Raw genomic sequence first — 18,121 nt, forward strand, 5'->3', positions numbered from 1 at the left:
GACAAAGTTTAAATTCCGAGTTTAAAAACGCACAGCTTAAAAAAGACACAGGTCCTGCGTCCCCCCCTGTTCGAAGTCATTCTGAGGATAATAACTGTTAGGGGAGTCTCGTGAAGAATTTTGTTTTGCTCCTTATAATCTAGAACCTGTTATCTTGGTGTAGTAGGGTTTAAAATAAGCGAAACCACCCAGATTTCACATAGCTGCAGCTACAGTACCATTACCAATTCAGTCTTGCACAGCAACTACAGTGCTGATAATAAACCACACAGCTGCTGCCCTGAGAATGACAGCTGGAGAGACTATCCTGTCGGAGGCATAATTACTGTACTGTTCCAGTGAAATACGCCTTTATGGTAAGGGGTTTTAAACTTCCAGGTGTGAATGAAACTGCCTTCTCTATCGATATATTTCTATGCTGTTATAATGTTTTCAAGTCGTCTTAAAGCTCTCCCTTATAGAGCTGGTCTGTGTATCGTCTACTCAGGGCGAAAGTGCCTCTACGTTTCCCATCGGGCGTATGACATTTAACGAGTATTGTTTTGTGTATGTGTGTGTATTTATGAGCAAGCAAAATATTTATGGAAAAATGAAAATGAAATGGTGAAAGGGAAAGAAACAGCTGTGGAGCCTTCTGTCTTCAGGTGTCAAAATATTTATGGTTCATTCCTTAACCCTAAAAAAAACTACTTTTTAGACCACGCTGGATGTACACTTTCAGTGTCAGAGTGAGTCCGTCCCCCTTTTTCATATAACGCAGTAAAAAAAAAAACATTAACTTGAAATGCTATCTTTTTCTTTACATGAATAAACTCTTTTAAACACGGAGTAATACCGATGTAGTCAATACATTCCAAAAAGGGCAGTTTTTCGTTTCAGAAGGAGACTGATCTCAGTGCACGCTGAGGTTCATTTTACAGCGAAACGGTAAAGCGAGACCAAAGCACAATATATGATGACGGATACGATCGGGGATGAAATCCTTTCTGAAGTGAGGGGGTTTGCATATCACAGAAATTGAAAGAGGAGCAGCTGGCCGTGTGTCTCCTTCCACGCGCAGCACTCCCATCCAAAGCTTTGAGGTTTTTCCCTTTAAATAACTTGCAGGAGATTCTCTCCCTCCCTCGGTGCGCCTTCAGAGCAGCGCTCGTCCGGATCTCAGGAGCACCGCGCCGCTCGATGGTCCTGCACAGGAGCAGCGCCGTCCAGTTGTAAGCACCCGGTAAGCGCAAGTTCCTCCTCTCTTAATCTGCCATTAAGACGGAAGGGGCGACTAGAGGGCTTCAATGAACAGGAGCCGCTTGATCAGCGAGGCTAGCGGGCGTGCGGGGAAGGTGGGCGGGCGAGAGAGCTGGGTGCATTGGCTAGTGTTTGTGATGCGGGGCTGCAGGAGCAGGGAGAGACGGCTGTGTTCGTGAAGCAGAGGGCTCGTCTTGCAGTTCCGTCTCATCTCATCTTCGGTGCAGCTAACGACCATTAAGCATACTGTACTGCCTTTCCCATGCCGTTCTTACGCCCCTCAGACTGAGATTTTTTTAAAAATATATATTTATAGGATTGTTTATTTTGAGTGGGAATGGAGGATGCTAGTAATATTGAATTATACCCCCCCGCCCCACACACACACACAAACAAACCATCCCACACTTCGCAGAGATAAAAAGAAACATGTTGAAACGGGCTTATTGGTGAGACATTGTGCCCGTATTTGTGTGTCTTGCGACGGTGTTAGACGGCGTCCAGCAGCGCGCTACTGATGCAGCCCATCAGTGTCCCCGGAGTCTGACTCTAAGCCCAAGGGCAGGTGTGTCACCGGCCGCGCTGGGCCCACCAGATCATTATCAGGGATCAGAAACTTGGAAAAGATGCAGGCAGCAGTCTGCATCTCTCTAGACCCGCGCACGGTGTTGTTTTTCCTTCTCTTCCCACCCCTGGAGTCTCTCTCTCTCTTTCTTTTTTTGTCATGGCGACGCGAGGTATTGGAAAGCAGTTAAGTGACAGGAAAGAATTCAGCAATCTTTTTCTTTTTAAATAAATAGACATTAAACCCCATTTTCGTGTGAAATCAGGGCGCGGAAATTAGGAGCGTGTCAGTGTGTGTGTGGGGGGGCGGTGTATGTGAAACATTTAACAAACAAGGGTGGTTTTAGTGCGGAAGGGAGAAAGTTAACCCTTTAGATTTAATCTTCATTGCAAAGCAACGAAGCTAGATTCTCCGTATCTCGTGACTCCTGTAGCAAACAAAACATGCATTTGTACATAAAGATTTACGGTAATATTGTTTAAAATTAAACTGCCTGTTAATTTTATTATTAATAATAATAATAATGAATGACACCTTGTAGTATTTATTATTTTCCAGTTGCATAACTCACAACTCAACTCTAGAATGAAGTTATTTCTCGCATTAGGGATTGATGGAATTTTTCCACAGCTGGCCACTGTGGTTGTCATGTGAATACCGTATTAAATCAAGGAACCAGACAAATTCTCATTTCCCAGGAATCCCTGACCGCTACAGTCCTCACATGAGAAAAAGTACAGAGTCAACGGGCTGCTGACCCCAGTCCATTCAAGGATTTTGAATTGCTGCCTGCGTGTCGTTTTTTATATACTGATTTCAACTTTGCGTCTTAATGTTCACAAGGGGTGGAGGGTGTGGTTACAGCTGACTCTAATTTGTACCTGCTTAGCCGCCTCCGTCTAAACCATCCAGGACGTGATTTGAGGATATAATCTTCCTTATCCGTTTTGTTTGTGATTTGGTATACGACCAGCATCAGTACGCCAAACACGTCGTTTTTTACCCTAGGGTGGTTGTTTAGCTAAAAAAAACAAACAAATAATGTCGAAAATATGTTTTACAAGGGCGGTGGGTTCATTTGGAAAAAAAATGCTGTTGCGCTCCAGGTACAGTACAGACGGTTAGCCCCGCCAGGCAATATAACACTTAAAACCCAAGGTCACCATTACTGGCACAACAACACGTGCAAGTGTGCTTGATCGAAGGCCTGCGAAGATGTTTACTGGAGAAGCACTCTAATGCATCTGTAGCTTTTGCATGGGCAGGGAGCTACTGTAACTTTGCTTGGTTACAGTGCTTACTGTCACAGAGTTCTAGTGCTCCAGCTGTGTAGAATCTTACATGAGGACGAGGCACAGTCACAGGGAGCTCAAATGCTTACCATTTACCCTACAGTTGCTTAGACACCTCTGCACATTATGAAGCATTAATTAGCAGACTTCAGTGTTTCACTGCAACAGTGATTATTGTCGAGCCAGGACAGACAAGGGCAAACAGTGCTACCCCGAGGCCAGGCTGTGAAAGCTGAGCCCTGAAGGACAGACGCAGCTAAATCAGTTCATTAGAGATAAGAAGAACTGCTGTACATGCTGGGCAGTACTTAGCAAGACTTCATAATTAGCTCACTTACTGCTGGATATTTTATATTTTCGAATATAGGTGTAAAAAACAGTTTTCTGTTTTTAACCTTGGCTATAGAGGATGATGTTGCAATCTAACCTCTTGCTATGGCAGTAATAATATCACCGTGATCACCCTCATCATCGGCATCATGAGCGTGTTTATTCTAGGCAACGTTAGGGACACACTGTTTCTGTGTCGGACAAAATGTGTTGAACATGCAATCATTTCAGAACGGTAAGGGTTTTCTGTGTCTTTTTACAAGCAACTCTTTCCAAAAACGTTTTGTTCCCTGAAAGGTGCAGAACCCCACAGGGTGGCACAGTGTGGTGACAGGTCACGTGCTCTGTGCTGTCTTACTCACAGCTGGGAGCTGTTTCAGCGAGGAGCAAGCTGGCGCGGTGCGTGCCGCAGATGTTTGTGTGCGTGAGTGTTTTGAAGGCCCGGGCTGCTCCCTCTCGCTGTTTCAGGGAAACAAGGCTGTTTTTCTTCCTACAGGTCAGACAGGGATCAAAGGGTGGAGAGGGGAGGGGGGAGAAGGCAGTGGCGTTGGGGGGGGGCCTTTCTCTTCTCCGCGGTGTCGCAATCAGCGTATCACTCATATCACTCGCTCCTAGCGCGTGCGATTGCAGAGCGGCTGGGTGCACTTACAGCCAGTGGAGCCAGCTGCATCATCTATCTGCTCACACAGCCCTGAATAACTCCCCAGCGGTGCAGGATTCATGCCCGACGCGAGTCTGCTGTTTGAGCCCGCTTGCGCCTTGGCTGCGATGCTCGTTTCGTGACACTACCTGCTCACCAGCCAATGGATTGCCAGCCTCCGAGTCAGACGAACAGAGTCTCTCAGCAGTGGGCACAGCGCACAAGACAACACTTCCACCACCTGTCCTGTCCACCACATGCAGAGCAGCCCAGCATCCCAGCGTGCTCAACAGAGCCTCGAGTCGACGCAGTCCTGCTGGAAGAAGGGGTGGGATTGGGCTGCAGATAGTTCAAAACCTTCTGAATTCAACCTTCAAACCATCACATGTTCCAGAAGATTGGAATAATGTAAACGAATACTGGATCATAGTTTCAGACCTCTGGGACTCCTTCAAAACTGTCATATACTTAAAAGGAATTTTTATCCATCCATTTTCTAACTACTTAATCCAATTTAGGGTTGGGGGAGGGGGCAGAGCCTGTCCTGGCAAGCAACGGGCACAAGGCGGGGTACATCCTGGACAGGATCCCAGTCCATCACAGGACACACGACACGCACACACCCCCACCAGAGCCGATTTTCCCAGAAGCCATTTAACCTCCCAGTATGTCTCTGGCCCCTGGGAGGAAATCAGAGCACGCAGAGGAAACCCACGCCAACCCAGTGAGAACATACAAGTTCCACACAGACAACACCCCAGGTCCGGAATTGAACCCAGGGCCCCATTGCTGCAAGGCAATCACTGTGTCACCAAGCCACCCAGCAAGTTTTATAATTACACTGGATAGAAGTTACGTACGATATAGTATCTAACAGACTGAAGATGCCCTTTGTAAGGGGAGTACTCTCCAGGTGCTGCAGTTGTTGGCTGTAAAATGATTCCCATCTTAGTTCACTTGACAAAAGAGTAACTGGTAAGATCTGGCGTCGGGCGGGTGCTGGTGTGTTTTTCGCCGTGTGCGGTACTGTATATCCGTGTGCGTCAGTCGAGTCCCACGAGCCCTCGATTTCCTCCCACCTCAGCTGAGTTGACTCCCAGGAATGCAGTTTCTTCAGATTCGAGAGAAGTGTGTTTGTTCCACCTCTGTTGAGTTTGTTCTGGTCACTGAAGAGCCTGCAGAGTTCAAGAAAGACAATGCTAATGCTTTGTGTAAATAAACGGGGGGGAAATGAGCTCATTTGTTTGTTGACCGTCAACACAAACGTGCTCCCTGTCCACAATTCTGTGTGAGAACTGAAGTTATCGTCATGCTCTGTTGGTCCTACAGCAGGCTGAGGCTGCCTTTGTCCGAACACCAGGTTTGTGCGGGAAAACAACAGATTTTTGTTCTTGCCATGAGCATGCCACAGTGCCCACCAAGGAGACAGAGGTGTCTGTGTGAGAGCAAGAGAAAATGTAGAATTTGCAGCGGAGTGGGATAAACAAGATAAAAGGGGCAAGGGGAGTGAGAGGTCTAAGTTTTTCTTTTTCTGGCTTTTTCGGTCTGAAAACTAAAAACGGTCCCTAGTGTCTCAGTAAAATATCTCCATTATTTATGTAAGATCAGTACAGGATGAAGGGTCACTGGATCTTCACTCTAGACTCAGGAAATGTCATGTCGTTGGTTGCCAGAAAAACATCCTAGGTCTTTGAAAGTGTTTCAAGAAATAAAACATTTCCAGCTCTGAAAAAGATGGGATGTTACACAGCTTGATATCCATGTTAAGAGTAGCTTTCTATCGGTGAAAGTTCCAGAGCCAGGCTGTTATATGGAATATTAGTTAAAGGAAATGCTGGTTTAATAGAGTTAAATGTAGGTGTTCAAATTGTGGTCTTCTTTTAGGTCCGTACGTGAGTAACAGAAGTGTAGAACAACAATCACATCACTTTTCCCCCCGTTTGTCCTTTTTGTGTTTTATTGAGGTGGCAGGAGAGTAAACTGTTATGAACCATTCACTGTAAATGATATATTGGGAATGTGCTTTTACCATTTTACTGCATAAACACTGAAATACTGTTAGAATTTAGAGTTTGTAACAATGTCTTTTTTCAGTGCTTGGGGAAAAAAAATAAGCTTTAAGCTGCTTTACTTTGTCTCCCATATTGATAGTGTCTTATATTTAGATTTTCTTGTGATTTCTTGTACCGTGTTTGTAAGATACCCCTTGCAAAGGTAGTGAATCCAGAGTAAAGTGTACTGAGGCACAGTGAAATCGTGATAAAAGCATGGCTCAGATGGAAAGTGAAACAAAATGAAATCCATTGGAGACCCAAGAAAAGCAAAGCTTTTCAGGAAGGAAACATCATGCTTAGCTCTAGGGAGGCTTCATTGTCTTCTGATTGTGACACCATCTGGATTCCTCGTTAGCTGCTGCTGTAGGTGGCGTTGGTGGACCAATAGGTGGTGCTCTCCCCTCTGAACCACAGTTCATCCGTTTCATTTCATTGTGATCCCCAGTTCGGTGTCCAGGGACACTGTGCAAAAGGAGGTGCGGTCCTTTCAATGAGATGTCATTAAAGGACCCACAACACTGTTTGTAAGAGTGCTAACCCCAGTGCTCTGTCTTAATTCCATGTGGATTTGCCAGTCTGGTCAATCGGTATTTTCCCTTAGTTCAAATGATGAAGTGATTTTTGTTGCTCAGCCTTGTCTGCTGGGTAGTGGGGCTGCAGGCTTTGTTGTGGCTGCTGCCGGCTGTCTCCTCCACAGGGGCTGCGCTTCACTGCAGGATGCAGTGCATGATATGTAGAGCACATCGAGATCCACTTCTTGCTTATTATGTTGTACTTTAACAGCATCAATGGTAAACAAAAAAAAATCTGAAAATGTGAGTTTGTGCAGCTCGCCGAATGAACAGGTTTAACGCAGTTACTGAGAGCTAAGCGGAGTCAAATCAGTGAGTTGACTTTCACTGATGGGGTGGCATTCGAACGACCCCTTGAGCAGTAGAATCTGCTGTTCTGTTCTCATGGTGAAAAACAACTGTGGGTGTGGGTGAACCCCTGGCACAGGAGCTCGGAGACGCTCCCCCAGAAGCCCAGCTGGAGGGGGAGATAAAACCGTCTGCTTAATCTCCTGCTGTACAGGATCATGGGTTGGGTGGGTTATCTGCCCAACGCAAGAAGCTTCAGTCCAGGACACGCCAGCGGGACAGAGGGAACTCCTGGCGTTCTGTCGTGGATGTGACGTCAAGGGCTGACGTCACTCGCGAACGGGCCTGGATAAATGACAGACACGCTCACACGCGCTGACACGCGCCTCTGCTGTTTCAGGACCTCGCTCCGGCTCCGGCTCCGGCTCCGACTCTGGGGAGACAGGGATGGCGGACCAGGAGACCCCGCCTGGGGGGGAAGCCCCTCCCAACTACATGATCTTCATCCTGGTCCTCTTCTTCTTCCTCACGGGCCTGTTGGGCTTCCTGATCTGCCACGTGCTGAAGAAGAAGGGATACCGCTGCCGCACAGGAGAGCCAGAGGAGGAGTGCGAGGACAAGCTGGCCGTGGGCACAGGAGGTGGGCAAGGGAGCTCGGAGACGACGGGCCAGCATTTTACTACTGCTAAAAATACTACTATTGCTGCTAACACAGTAATAATACTACTACTACTGCTGCTACCACAACTAATAATAATACTACTACTGCTACCACAGTAATAATACTACTACTGCTGCTACCACAACTAATACTACTACTACTGCTGCTACCACACTAATAATACTACTACTACTGCTACCACAACTAATAGTACTACTACTACTGCTGCTACCACACTAATAGTACTACTACTATTGCTGCTAACACAACTAATAATAATACTACTACTGCTGCTAACACAACTTATAATAATACTACTACTGCTGCTACCACACTACTACTACTACTACTACTACTACTACTACTGATAATAATACTTGCAAGTTACATTTCTATATGTTACACAGTGCTATTGCTAGAAAAAGACTGCAGATTATTGGTTTGTTTAGATATACATGGGAATATTAGCATTTCTGTCTTATTCTAACCCCCTGCTGTAACCATCTGCGTCCGTTGCATTGAAAGACACGAAAAGGTCAGATTTAAATATGGGATTGTGATTCAGCCAGTGATGGCGAGAAAACAAGGGCCCACAAGCAACAGGCAAAGCCACCATGTCTAGGCAGGGAGGTACTTTATTAATCTCATGCGGGAAATTCTAGTGCTACAGCAGCCAGGCACAATCAGCACAGAACAGTACAAATATAGTCATATGATAAATAAAAATTGAATACTAACAAACGAAACAGAAAAAGCACACACACACACAAAAGTATGAATGTACAGAACACAAGGAAGATGTAACACACAGTATAGATATTGCACACTCCCAAGCATATTGCACAGAGTAGGTAACTAGTGCAACTATCGCACAGTTGTGAATAATCAATAAATTGCCCATGTCAGTTCCACGTATTGCACATATACACCAGATGTAGACAGAACACCAGTAAAACAGAGCACCAGTTGTTACAGAGGTATATATTTATTTGGTCAGTAAAGTTATATGCTTTTTTGACTGTGTTTCTCAAAAGATGAGACAGAAATACAGTATGCCTGAACAGGATTGCGTGAGGTTTGTGACTGTTAAAGATCTGGATAAAGTGCCACATTCTGGCTTACATGACAGTCAGTAAACCAATTACAATCAATATGGTAAAACTGGCAATACAGTAAATTACCCATTTATTATATTGATTGCATGTAAGTGTCAGCCTCTCTGAACAGTAATAAAAATCAGTGAAGCCACTAATAAGCTATAAAGCTCCTTGTTTCATGAAGGCTGGAATCGGATTTTTGGAAAGGCATGGTTACATTTTGCACTGGCAGTTTGTTCCTTTGTGGGTATTTCAGCAGTGCAATGATGTATTTAGAACACTCTTCTTACTTAGCCAGATGTGTCTTTAGCAATTTAACCTATATTTATTCTTCCTTAATTGTTCCCAGCAGGATGGCGTTAAGAGAGCTTGTTTTCAAGAGTGTCCTTGTCATGACCTGTCAAGCGCAGTTCTCAGCTGAAACACCTGTTCAAAGCCTTTAATTGTCAAAGTAACCACATGGCCTTTAAAACACCCTCTCAGTTTCCATGACTGAAGAGAATATGAATAGACTTGTTACTGACTGATTCACTTTTTCTGAGGCCCTTCGTTCTCCCCCTTGTCTTTCAGAGGAGGAAGCGGAAGATCCTAACCAGGACACAGTGGAGCAGATCTTGAAGTGCATCATTGAAAACGAAGGCAAGTGAACAGGCAATATTCCGGCTGTGCAGCGCACTTCTGTGGAAAACCACTGCGTTGTTATCTGCTACCAGACATTAGACACATATCACTAATGTTGCCTAATTGTTATGTTGTTTTTAAAAGCTATTTTTCGCTCTGGCTATTTACATGTTTATTCAATTAATCACAGAATCTTTGCATCTGAATTATTTTCTTCGAGCGTGGGTGTTTTCTTAGCCCTTAGAGTTGACTTTTACGGGAGGGGTGTTGTTAAATAAATGTAGCTGTTGTTTTTTCAGTTTTGATGAGTTTGTGAGACTTTCCCCTACTTCCTGCAGGTGCAGGAGACAAAACAAACTCCTCTGCCTTAGGCACATCACCCCTTAGGGACCTCATGTTTTTGAAGGAGTTTTGAAACGTTAGGGTATCATGGTTGTGGTGATGATAGAGCTCCAGGGTTCAAGGTCCCATTCCAGGCTGGGTTGCCTGTCTGTGTGGAGTTTGCATGTCTCCATGATTTGTGTGTGAGATTGTTAACATCATTATTGTCTCTCCTTGTAGCAAATGTAGAAGCCCTGAAGGAGATGTTGGTAAACCAGAATGTACCAGATCCCGTGGACCAAAGGTACAAATTAAAGTTGTTTGCGTGCGTATGAACATAAGCATGTGTGTTTTAAAGGTCCATCTAATAACTGACCCCCTTGAACATTTTTTACTCAGTATGTTTCTTGTGCCAGTAATGTTGCAGAAGTTTCAAACAGTGCCACAATAGTTCTGAGGGTGCAGAGTTGCTGCTCAAAAGTATAGCAGATAAACGTTATAAGCTTCTAATTTAAGTTAGAACAGACAAATTCTCTCTGAGCTCCTAGAACTGATTATTTATGTAATCATTGTCAGGGATGACATTTTATATAAATGTAACCACTCACAGATTTGATACATTTATGTTTGTGAGCCCAGGTAATATATTGTCTGGGAATTCTAGCCTGTTCCACTTCTGTTTTCCATCATCTGGCACAGACCTGGCCAACAAACCTCTGCACGTGCTTCATGTCGATTGCACTGTGAGATCAGACACTATTTAAGGCAGCGGAACCAAATCCAGTTAGTCTTATAGGACTGCTGTTTCTGTAGATTGGCAACACCTATTAAGATATTGATGAACCAAGACAGTCACCTGATCAGTTAAGAGAGGGCTAAAGAGCAATTGGATCCGAGGTGTCCAGCCCTGGTCACGGAGAGCCCCAGTCCAGTTGGCCTTGTGGGTCGCCTGCTTCCAAGGACTGTCAGTCCCTGGTGGGCTCCCTACAAAGCTCAGCAAGGGTGTCCTTGCAGAGGCAGGTAACTGGACCCCCAGTGAGATGCTAAGATGTCCTTCTGAAGGTTTCTCAGCAGAAGATATTAACTGTGTGAAACCTCTGTAGTTCCAGAAACAAAACAACAGATACGTAGGTGTCCTGCGACCAGACTGTTTCATCTGGACATTATTGTTGTGACGGTCATTTTCAGTATTTGCAATTTATCTTGGGAGAGTACCACTCATGTCCTCTGTCACTGCTGACACGCAGCTGTTAAAGCACTCTGGGAGTTTTCTTGGTTCCTCACACCAGGGCAGCTCTGGGCATGGGTTGTTTTTTTTTAAGCCAAACGTGCGATTGAATTGATTGAGTACAACAGAGCTCAGCCTGCCCATTGACATTCTGCCTGCATATGCCCTGGCTCATATCTGCGGCGTCTTCAGCGGCCTGCTCCGGGAGACAGAGCCCTGACACAAAGCTAGAGAGAAGGAGAGGGAGGGTGTAGAGGAAAATGTACAGCCGGGATCATCCATCGCCGATTCTGTTTCTCACTTTCATGGTTCTCAGTCAGGTCCTGTCTTACTGCCAGAGTCCGACGCAGTATCATTGATTCATTTTTTTTTTCTGTAATGTCAGGGGCTGCCATTGAAATTTATGCAGTACGGAGCTGGAGGCAAGGAATTGAGCAGATTACAAAAAGGCACCAGTCTCAGCCAAGAGCAGGCTTTAGTTTACCAGCTGCTGTGGAACAGAAGGGTATGTCTCTCAGGCCTAGTGTACAGCTTTCTAGGACTTCAACATGGGACATAATCTTAAGACATTGATAACGATAGTCTGCTGTTTTCTCCTGACATGTAAAAATGACAGAGAATTGATGGTGAGCCTCATGGTGCTAAGTCAACAGCAATGATGAGCCGCCTGCACTGCTCATACACGGTGGGACTCTCTGAGGCACTGTGGGATACGGCAACCATAACCGGCATCAGATTTGTTAAAAAACACATACAGCGTTTTCTTGTGGTACCAGCTTTCAGTCGCCATTAAAGGGGAATTTATTTCGTGACGGGGAATGAATAACCTGCCTGAGAAACTGGGACTGCAGGTCCCCCCCCGAAACAGGGCGCGCGTTTGACCCATGTGCTCCTGTGTGTCCTGCTCCCGAACAGACTGCCGCGCAAGGAGAGCGCCGGAACCCTGCCGCCCCACCACCACACCGTGCACTCGGGCAGCGACCGCAATGCCTGCCTCCACTGCGTCCAGGGCCGCACCAGGAAGGCCCGCGGCCGGAGCCGGGTGGCCAGGAGCAAGGCCCGGCCCGGAGAGCACACGGTCTTCTCAGTGGGGAGGTGAGGTCTGCTGCACTGGCCGCTGGCCAACCGGGGCCTGCAGTTCTGCGCAGGGGCGTAGCCACCCTGATTGATCCTAGGCCTACCCAATCGGTCCAAAGTTTCGTTAAATGATTTACTTTTTAATTTTACGTGTTTGATTTTTTCTTCGTATGTGATTTGCTATTGGCTCGCTGTATATTTTGTGACCAATAAGAAGACTCCTTTGCAGATGGAGTCACACTTCGCTAATTTGTTAAGCTACCCAAACAGCTTTGAAAATGTCTGAAAATGTCATGACCCAAATCTAAACTCAAAGAACAGTAAAAAACCATGGAACACCATCACATCTGTTTCCAGTGCCATCCTGTTCGACTTCCAGCTAGAAGTTTGCATTTTAACAATTTGACTTTGGGTCATAGATGGGAAGAAAGGGTTTGCCTTGGTGTTTTAAAAAGTGCTCCAAGGTGGCGTCTGTCCTCCAGATGAGTGAGCCCCATCATGTTCTGCAGTGCTGAGTGGAGCCCTTTGTTATCATCTGAAACTGAGGAAATGCATAGCCTGGCTGTTTTTCAGTGGGTTGACACAACTAGCCTTCTCCTGGACACCACGGTTTCATCAACGTGCATAGGCTATTGCCTGGAGTCCAGTTTTCCTAACAATCCTGTCTCTTTTCTTCAGGTTCAGAGTCACCTACATTGGTAAGAAGAACAGCATTACAGAAACCACCAACCCACCCACCACAGAGCAACAGCCCGCTGACCAGTCAGAGAGCACCGACCATCACAGCCCCCAGGCAGAGGGGGAGCCCGACCCGTCACAGCGCAAGGGGCAAGAGGCATACAATCTGAGGAGCATGTTCAAAGACGTCAGCCCAGAGGTGAACGACGGCGTGGCTCAGACCGGAGCCCAGCAGGTGGAAGACGTGGCCAAGAAGACTCAAGCTCAGTCAGAGACGGGGGGCACTGACAGCTGCGCACCTGCCTCACCTCCAGAGAAGAGCCCCGCCGCTCGAGAAGACGGCGTTGTCGAGGTGACCACCATCAGAGAAGGTACTCTCAACGGCACCTGCCCAGTCCCGGGCATTCACTCCAGCCCAGGGCCGATGGAGGACATCGTTCTCCTGAGTGCAGCGCCGGGCCGGCGGAGGGAATACGCCGTCCTCCAGATGGAGGACTTCGGGGACGACACGGCGCAAATGGAGGACGGGAAGGACGACATGGTGGAAATGGAGGACATCAAGGACTGCAGGGTGAGCCGGGAGCTGGAAGGGGAGGAGGTCTTGCGCGGCCTGAGAGCCGCGGGGCACGGGGCTCAGTCTGGGGAGGGCAAGAGGAGGTCGATCGTGGTGCACACGCAGCACAAGTGGTAAAGAAGAACGTGATGCCAGGAGGGGCGTGAGAGCAGCCAAGAAAGGCAGTGGATCAGCGACACCCGGGTCACCCGGACTGCACTGGGTCATTGGCAGCCTCACTGGGGCTGAAGCCGTGATCCAGTGTCAGATTTTACTGTCAGGAATACATCGGCCAAGAAATACTGATCCAGCATTATCTCTCCTGTGGTTCAGCGAGGCGTTCGGTTGAACCAGCACTTGCATAAAGCTTAGTGACCACTGGTTAAAATGTTACCTTGATGATCGCAGATAAAGAGCTGTTTGCCTTGGGCCACCACTCCTTGGGCTACCAGCTAGAGGGTAATAGGAGATCTCACAACTAGACCAGTGTTTAATCCTCATGGCTCTTTCTGACAAGATGGTACAAGAGCCTCCTTTTCCTCATTAAATAGTTGCCCTGCCCTGTAAGGGATTGTTAGCTCAGATATTTCAGTCTGTCTCTAGCCTCTTACACTTTCATTGCCACACAGCGTGTTATCCTAACAATGCCTTCTGAGGACTACAAACAAAATCAAGGAGAAGGAACTTGATTATTTTAAACTGCTTCTGAAAATAACTTTTGAAATCTGAGGCCAATAATTATGCGACACTCTGGATACCTTATGCATTACTTACTGCACTTCTGTCTGAGATAGGCTGTAAAAAAAGACAAGAAAGTTACAGATATTATTTTTCATTTTACAGATGAAGCCAAACTTAAATACGTAACCACACAACTGGCAGCACTGTTTTAGGGGCCCAGTTCTAAGCACATTGGAGAGAATTGGCTCCTCTCTGTAGCGCAATATTATATGTAGCATGCAAGACAGCACTGCTGCAACTAGAATTTCATTAGCAGAATAATCTTGTTTGCACTGCAGCTAACATCTCTACTGCAGCCCAACAGAAAGACCACTTTCTCCTCCCCAGCTGGTCCTGATGTGCTGTTTCTCCCACACACACAAAAATCCCTTGACTCAGTAGGAATTGATTTTGTTTCTCTGTTGCCACTGTCCATATACTACAAATTAGTTTGTGGAGGTGGAGGCAGTGGGGGGGGGGGGTTGAGAAAAAAAAAGCTGTCCGTTGGGTTCAAGACCCACTGCAGACAATCCTCTGCACACAATGAGCGCACGTTCAGGAGCAGCCGAACGGGAGATTAGGATTTCATTACAGTTACAGTTCGTAATCCCCTCCTGCCCCTTCACCGCCTTAATCAGAGGGGTGGGCTCTGTACATCAGTACATTGATGCCGCCTTCCTTTTCAGTGCCAAGTGTCATATAACTAATGAAGACAATCCCTTAAACAGCGTGACCAAAAGATGCAGCCAGTGTACGCCAGAGCAAGGACATGAGGAGCACACCATGCAGGACCACAGAAAACATGTTCTCAAAGTCGCCAGCAGGAGCTCTCCTGTATACATTACATTATTCAAAGATAACCCATGTGTTTATGTGTAATAGAATATCATTGTAAATCTACATTTTTAAGCAAGTCTTTTCTGGAAACAAAATAGCTCAATTTCCAATGCCTCTTCACAGGTCATTTCTTACACCTGGGAGATGCAAATTAACACTATGTGGAGGGGGAAGGGGCAGTAGGTTAAACAGTCTGACTTTTCCAATGTCCTGCTCGGAGCATCTTAGTTCCAGAACAGACGGATGTCTCTTTTAAATTCTTTAAAATGATTTGACAGCTGTCCCGGCTCTTCTGTATCTCTAGACTTTTACGTCGGGCATTAAATCTCAGTGTTGAACTTGGCTCATTTCCATTCTGAGCACACAGTAATGGCCACCCATACAGATTTTGCGGCAGCTACACCTGCAGCCTCACAGAACGTTGGCCCTGGATTATCATCTTCTGGGTGCCAGATGAAACTGAGAGACCAATAAGTTAATTTACTTGTGGTTCAACAAGTTGGTCTCAGCACCTTCTAGACGAACCCTTACAACCTTCTGCTACAACAATTCTGCTGGTAATCTCTAGGATCTTCCTACATTGCAGAAGTAGCATAATGCAACCCTACGTCCGATTTCTTCAACCAAATAAGAATGTTTGATACCCTGAAAATTGATCTGCGACAAAGACATCACTCAGCTTTGAGTCAGTGAGCACATGAGATTTAAGTTTTATTCTATTTTATCACTTTGTAAGAAAGTATTAATATATAATATTTTCTATTTTTAATAATGGTTGTAGGCTGTTTTGTTGTCAGCAATTTGTGTAAAGGGAAAGGTTTGCATAGCTGAACATTTTCCGTACAAAAACACACTTTGATGCAACGCACTTAGCTCTGATGAGCGACAAAATCACGATAATAAAAAATAAATGGTGAAAAGATAAGGTCAGATTTCTTCTTGTTGGAAATGTGCTGACTGCTTTGAGCATTAAAGCCCCCTGGTGGACAAAATCATGAATACACCTATAGGTAGTCAGGGGAAGTTACTGGCTAAGGGGGTCAGAAATTTTAGAGCCGCTCCTGACAGAATTTCTGCTGATCTCGGCTGAAAGAAATATCCCAGGACATCTCTGCTCACTATACACGATACAGTCACAGGCGTCACGAACCATTGCAGTGGGAATTGAGCAGTAAGTGAAGTAGTTTTAGCACAAAAGGAATAATGGGTAAGACTCCCTCACCCAGAAAAATATTGTAACGCAACGGGGTCTCAGGCGGGCGCCCTTGCCGCATTAGGTCGGCCCCCCACCGTCCGGGGCTCGAACCCGGGACTCCCGCGTCACTCAGCAGGGACCCAGCCCAGTGAGCTAAAGAGAGATCTCTCCACAGCCCAGGGGCTGTGGTCCTGCTATCACTGGGAAGGGCGGTGACGTCACCTGCTCTGGTACGCCGGCTCTTACACAGTACCTGTCGGCCGTAAGCGTTACAATATTTTGCACAAATCCTTACCATCAGCAGTGCTCACTATTAATATCCTACATAGAAATATCTGAGACTGATTTCAACAATAAATAGGTAAGGGTTAGCTTTAGGGGCCAAGGTCTCAAGAGCTATTAACTTATTCCAGAAAAAAGACTTCTCAGGATGCCCTTTCATAATCTGCATTGCCTTTCAGTAATCCTGGCATTAACATTGGAAATCCTCAATAAGACAAAAATTGTGTCTGGCGCATTTAAGAGTTTAGATTTATCCATTTCGTTCAGTAACATATCAAAGCTTTTTAGAGAAATAGTTTTAAAACTAATGAGCCTTTTTAACTTATAAGGAAGCAAATCTGAATGTTAAAATTGTAAAATTCGCTCTCGGCTTTCTGAAATAAGCTGTACAATTTTCAAGGTTCAGATTTATCAGGAGGCAGCATAGATATATAAAGTAGAGAATTTTATTTTTTCATACACTTTTAGAGTTTAAAGATTGACTATAGGTGAAAAGTTAAACAGCCACAGAGAATTTTGTGTAGGAGTAAACAGCTTGAAAGTTGCTCCAGGTATGTACAGTAGATTACAGTACGAGAGGCCACTAACTGGCCATAATTGTAAAATACAATTAAAAGGTATTCCTTCAAACAATTAATGAACCCGTTAATAATATTACTTATATCCGATTACGGGGTTCGATTTTGAGGGAGTGTACTTTAAAGGTCAGTATTTTTTGGAGTTTACTAAATTAAATTTAAAAAAAAACAAACAAACCTTTTGTACAATGATCGCACATCCACAAGCGTGTCACCAGCAGACTGAGTATATGCACGTGTGAAACAAGCCCACTGTGGAGTACGGTTCCGCCATGAACCACGCCTGTTGTTGTAGAAAACGGTAGTTCTGGGGATCAAGAGTCTGTCTTAAAGAGAGGTGACAGGCTCCACCAATCGGAAGGCGTCCTTCACTGGGTCAAAGGTGCTACTAAATTCGAGTATCCATCACCTAGACTGAATACCCAGTGCCGACCATGACAGCTTCATCACAGGAGCGACACCAGAGTCCGTCTCTCACAAGCAACCTGTCACTTTCGTCAAGTGTAACAACAGCAACAAAACATATATGTATGTGTGTGTGTGTATAGTGGCCTTAACAAGTAACAATGGTATATACTGCATGCATCTACATTGGAAAAATCAATCTAGAAATACCTGTAGCAAAAAAAAACAACGTATTTGTACAGTATATATTATATATGCTGGGTTAATGAAAGTAGAAATAATATTCAAGCCTTGAACTTGGAAATGCAATCAATACAAATTCTGTACTGTAAATGAAATTGTACTCTGCAGTTTTAAATTAAATAAAAAATCAAAACTATGCATTTTTAACAATGGGTGAGCCGGTGCATCTTCTTTTAGAATTGTAGCTGAAGTGTAAATATGGCTGATTTCAAATCCTTTCCCTTTGCCATTTTAAAATACACATTCCTATTATTGTCTTTTCACTATTAACTGACTGCTTCACCTCAGGTAGCTGGCCAGGACGATGTTCATTCTGCCGACTCCTACAAAGCCTCCAGCAACACTCCAAAGCCTGATTAAATAGCAGTTGAACAGCCACAGGAATCATATATCCACACTGACCAGTTTTGCCGTGATTCGCTTTTCGTGTGACCTATCACTTGTACACCTCTGTCACGTTTTGCTCCTCATAAAAAGAAGAAAGATGTTTCTAAGTTTTGCAGTAGTTCACACTAAGGAGGAGACGTCCTGTTAGAGCTGATTGCAGTTGCATGCTAACTACTGTACTCACACAGCTCTTTGCCAGAGGACACAAGAGGAAACTACATGGAAGTGGGTTTTCAAACAAGAACAGGAGACGCTTCT

At 45.3% G+C, this 18,121-nt stretch overlaps 1 protein-coding gene across 2 annotated transcripts; it reads left to right on the forward strand.

Annotated features, from left to right (window-relative positions):
- The first annotated feature begins 247 nt into the window (after nucleotides 1-247).
- On the forward strand, nucleotides 248-17,623 carry rell2 (RELT like 2). 2 transcript variants are annotated; one of them, XM_088932416.1, is made up of 7 exons: nucleotides 248-356; nucleotides 1,108-1,222; nucleotides 7,381-7,620; nucleotides 9,309-9,377; nucleotides 9,921-9,984; nucleotides 11,824-12,003; nucleotides 12,664-17,623. In XM_088932416.1, the coding sequence occupies exons 3-7, from the start codon at nucleotides 7,428-7,430 to the stop codon at nucleotides 13,352-13,354; spliced, it is 1,197 nt and encodes a 398-aa protein (XP_088788542.1). In that variant the 5' UTR covers nucleotides 248-356; nucleotides 1,108-1,222; nucleotides 7,381-7,427; the 3' UTR covers nucleotides 13,355-17,623. The 2 variants fall into 2 exon arrangements, with proteins under 2 accessions (XP_088788542.1, XP_088788543.1); XM_088932417.1 differs by lacking the exon at nucleotides 248-356 and having other exon boundaries at nucleotides 1,053-1,222.
- Nucleotides 17,624-18,121: the final 498 nt, after the last annotated feature.

The sequence above is a fragment of the Atractosteus spatula genome, chromosome 14 (assembly GCF_055471065.1).
Source record: "Atractosteus spatula isolate fAtrSpa1 chromosome 14, fAtrSpa1.hap1, whole genome shotgun sequence".
NCBI lineage: Eukaryota > Metazoa > Chordata > Actinopteri > Semionotiformes > Lepisosteidae > Atractosteus > Atractosteus spatula.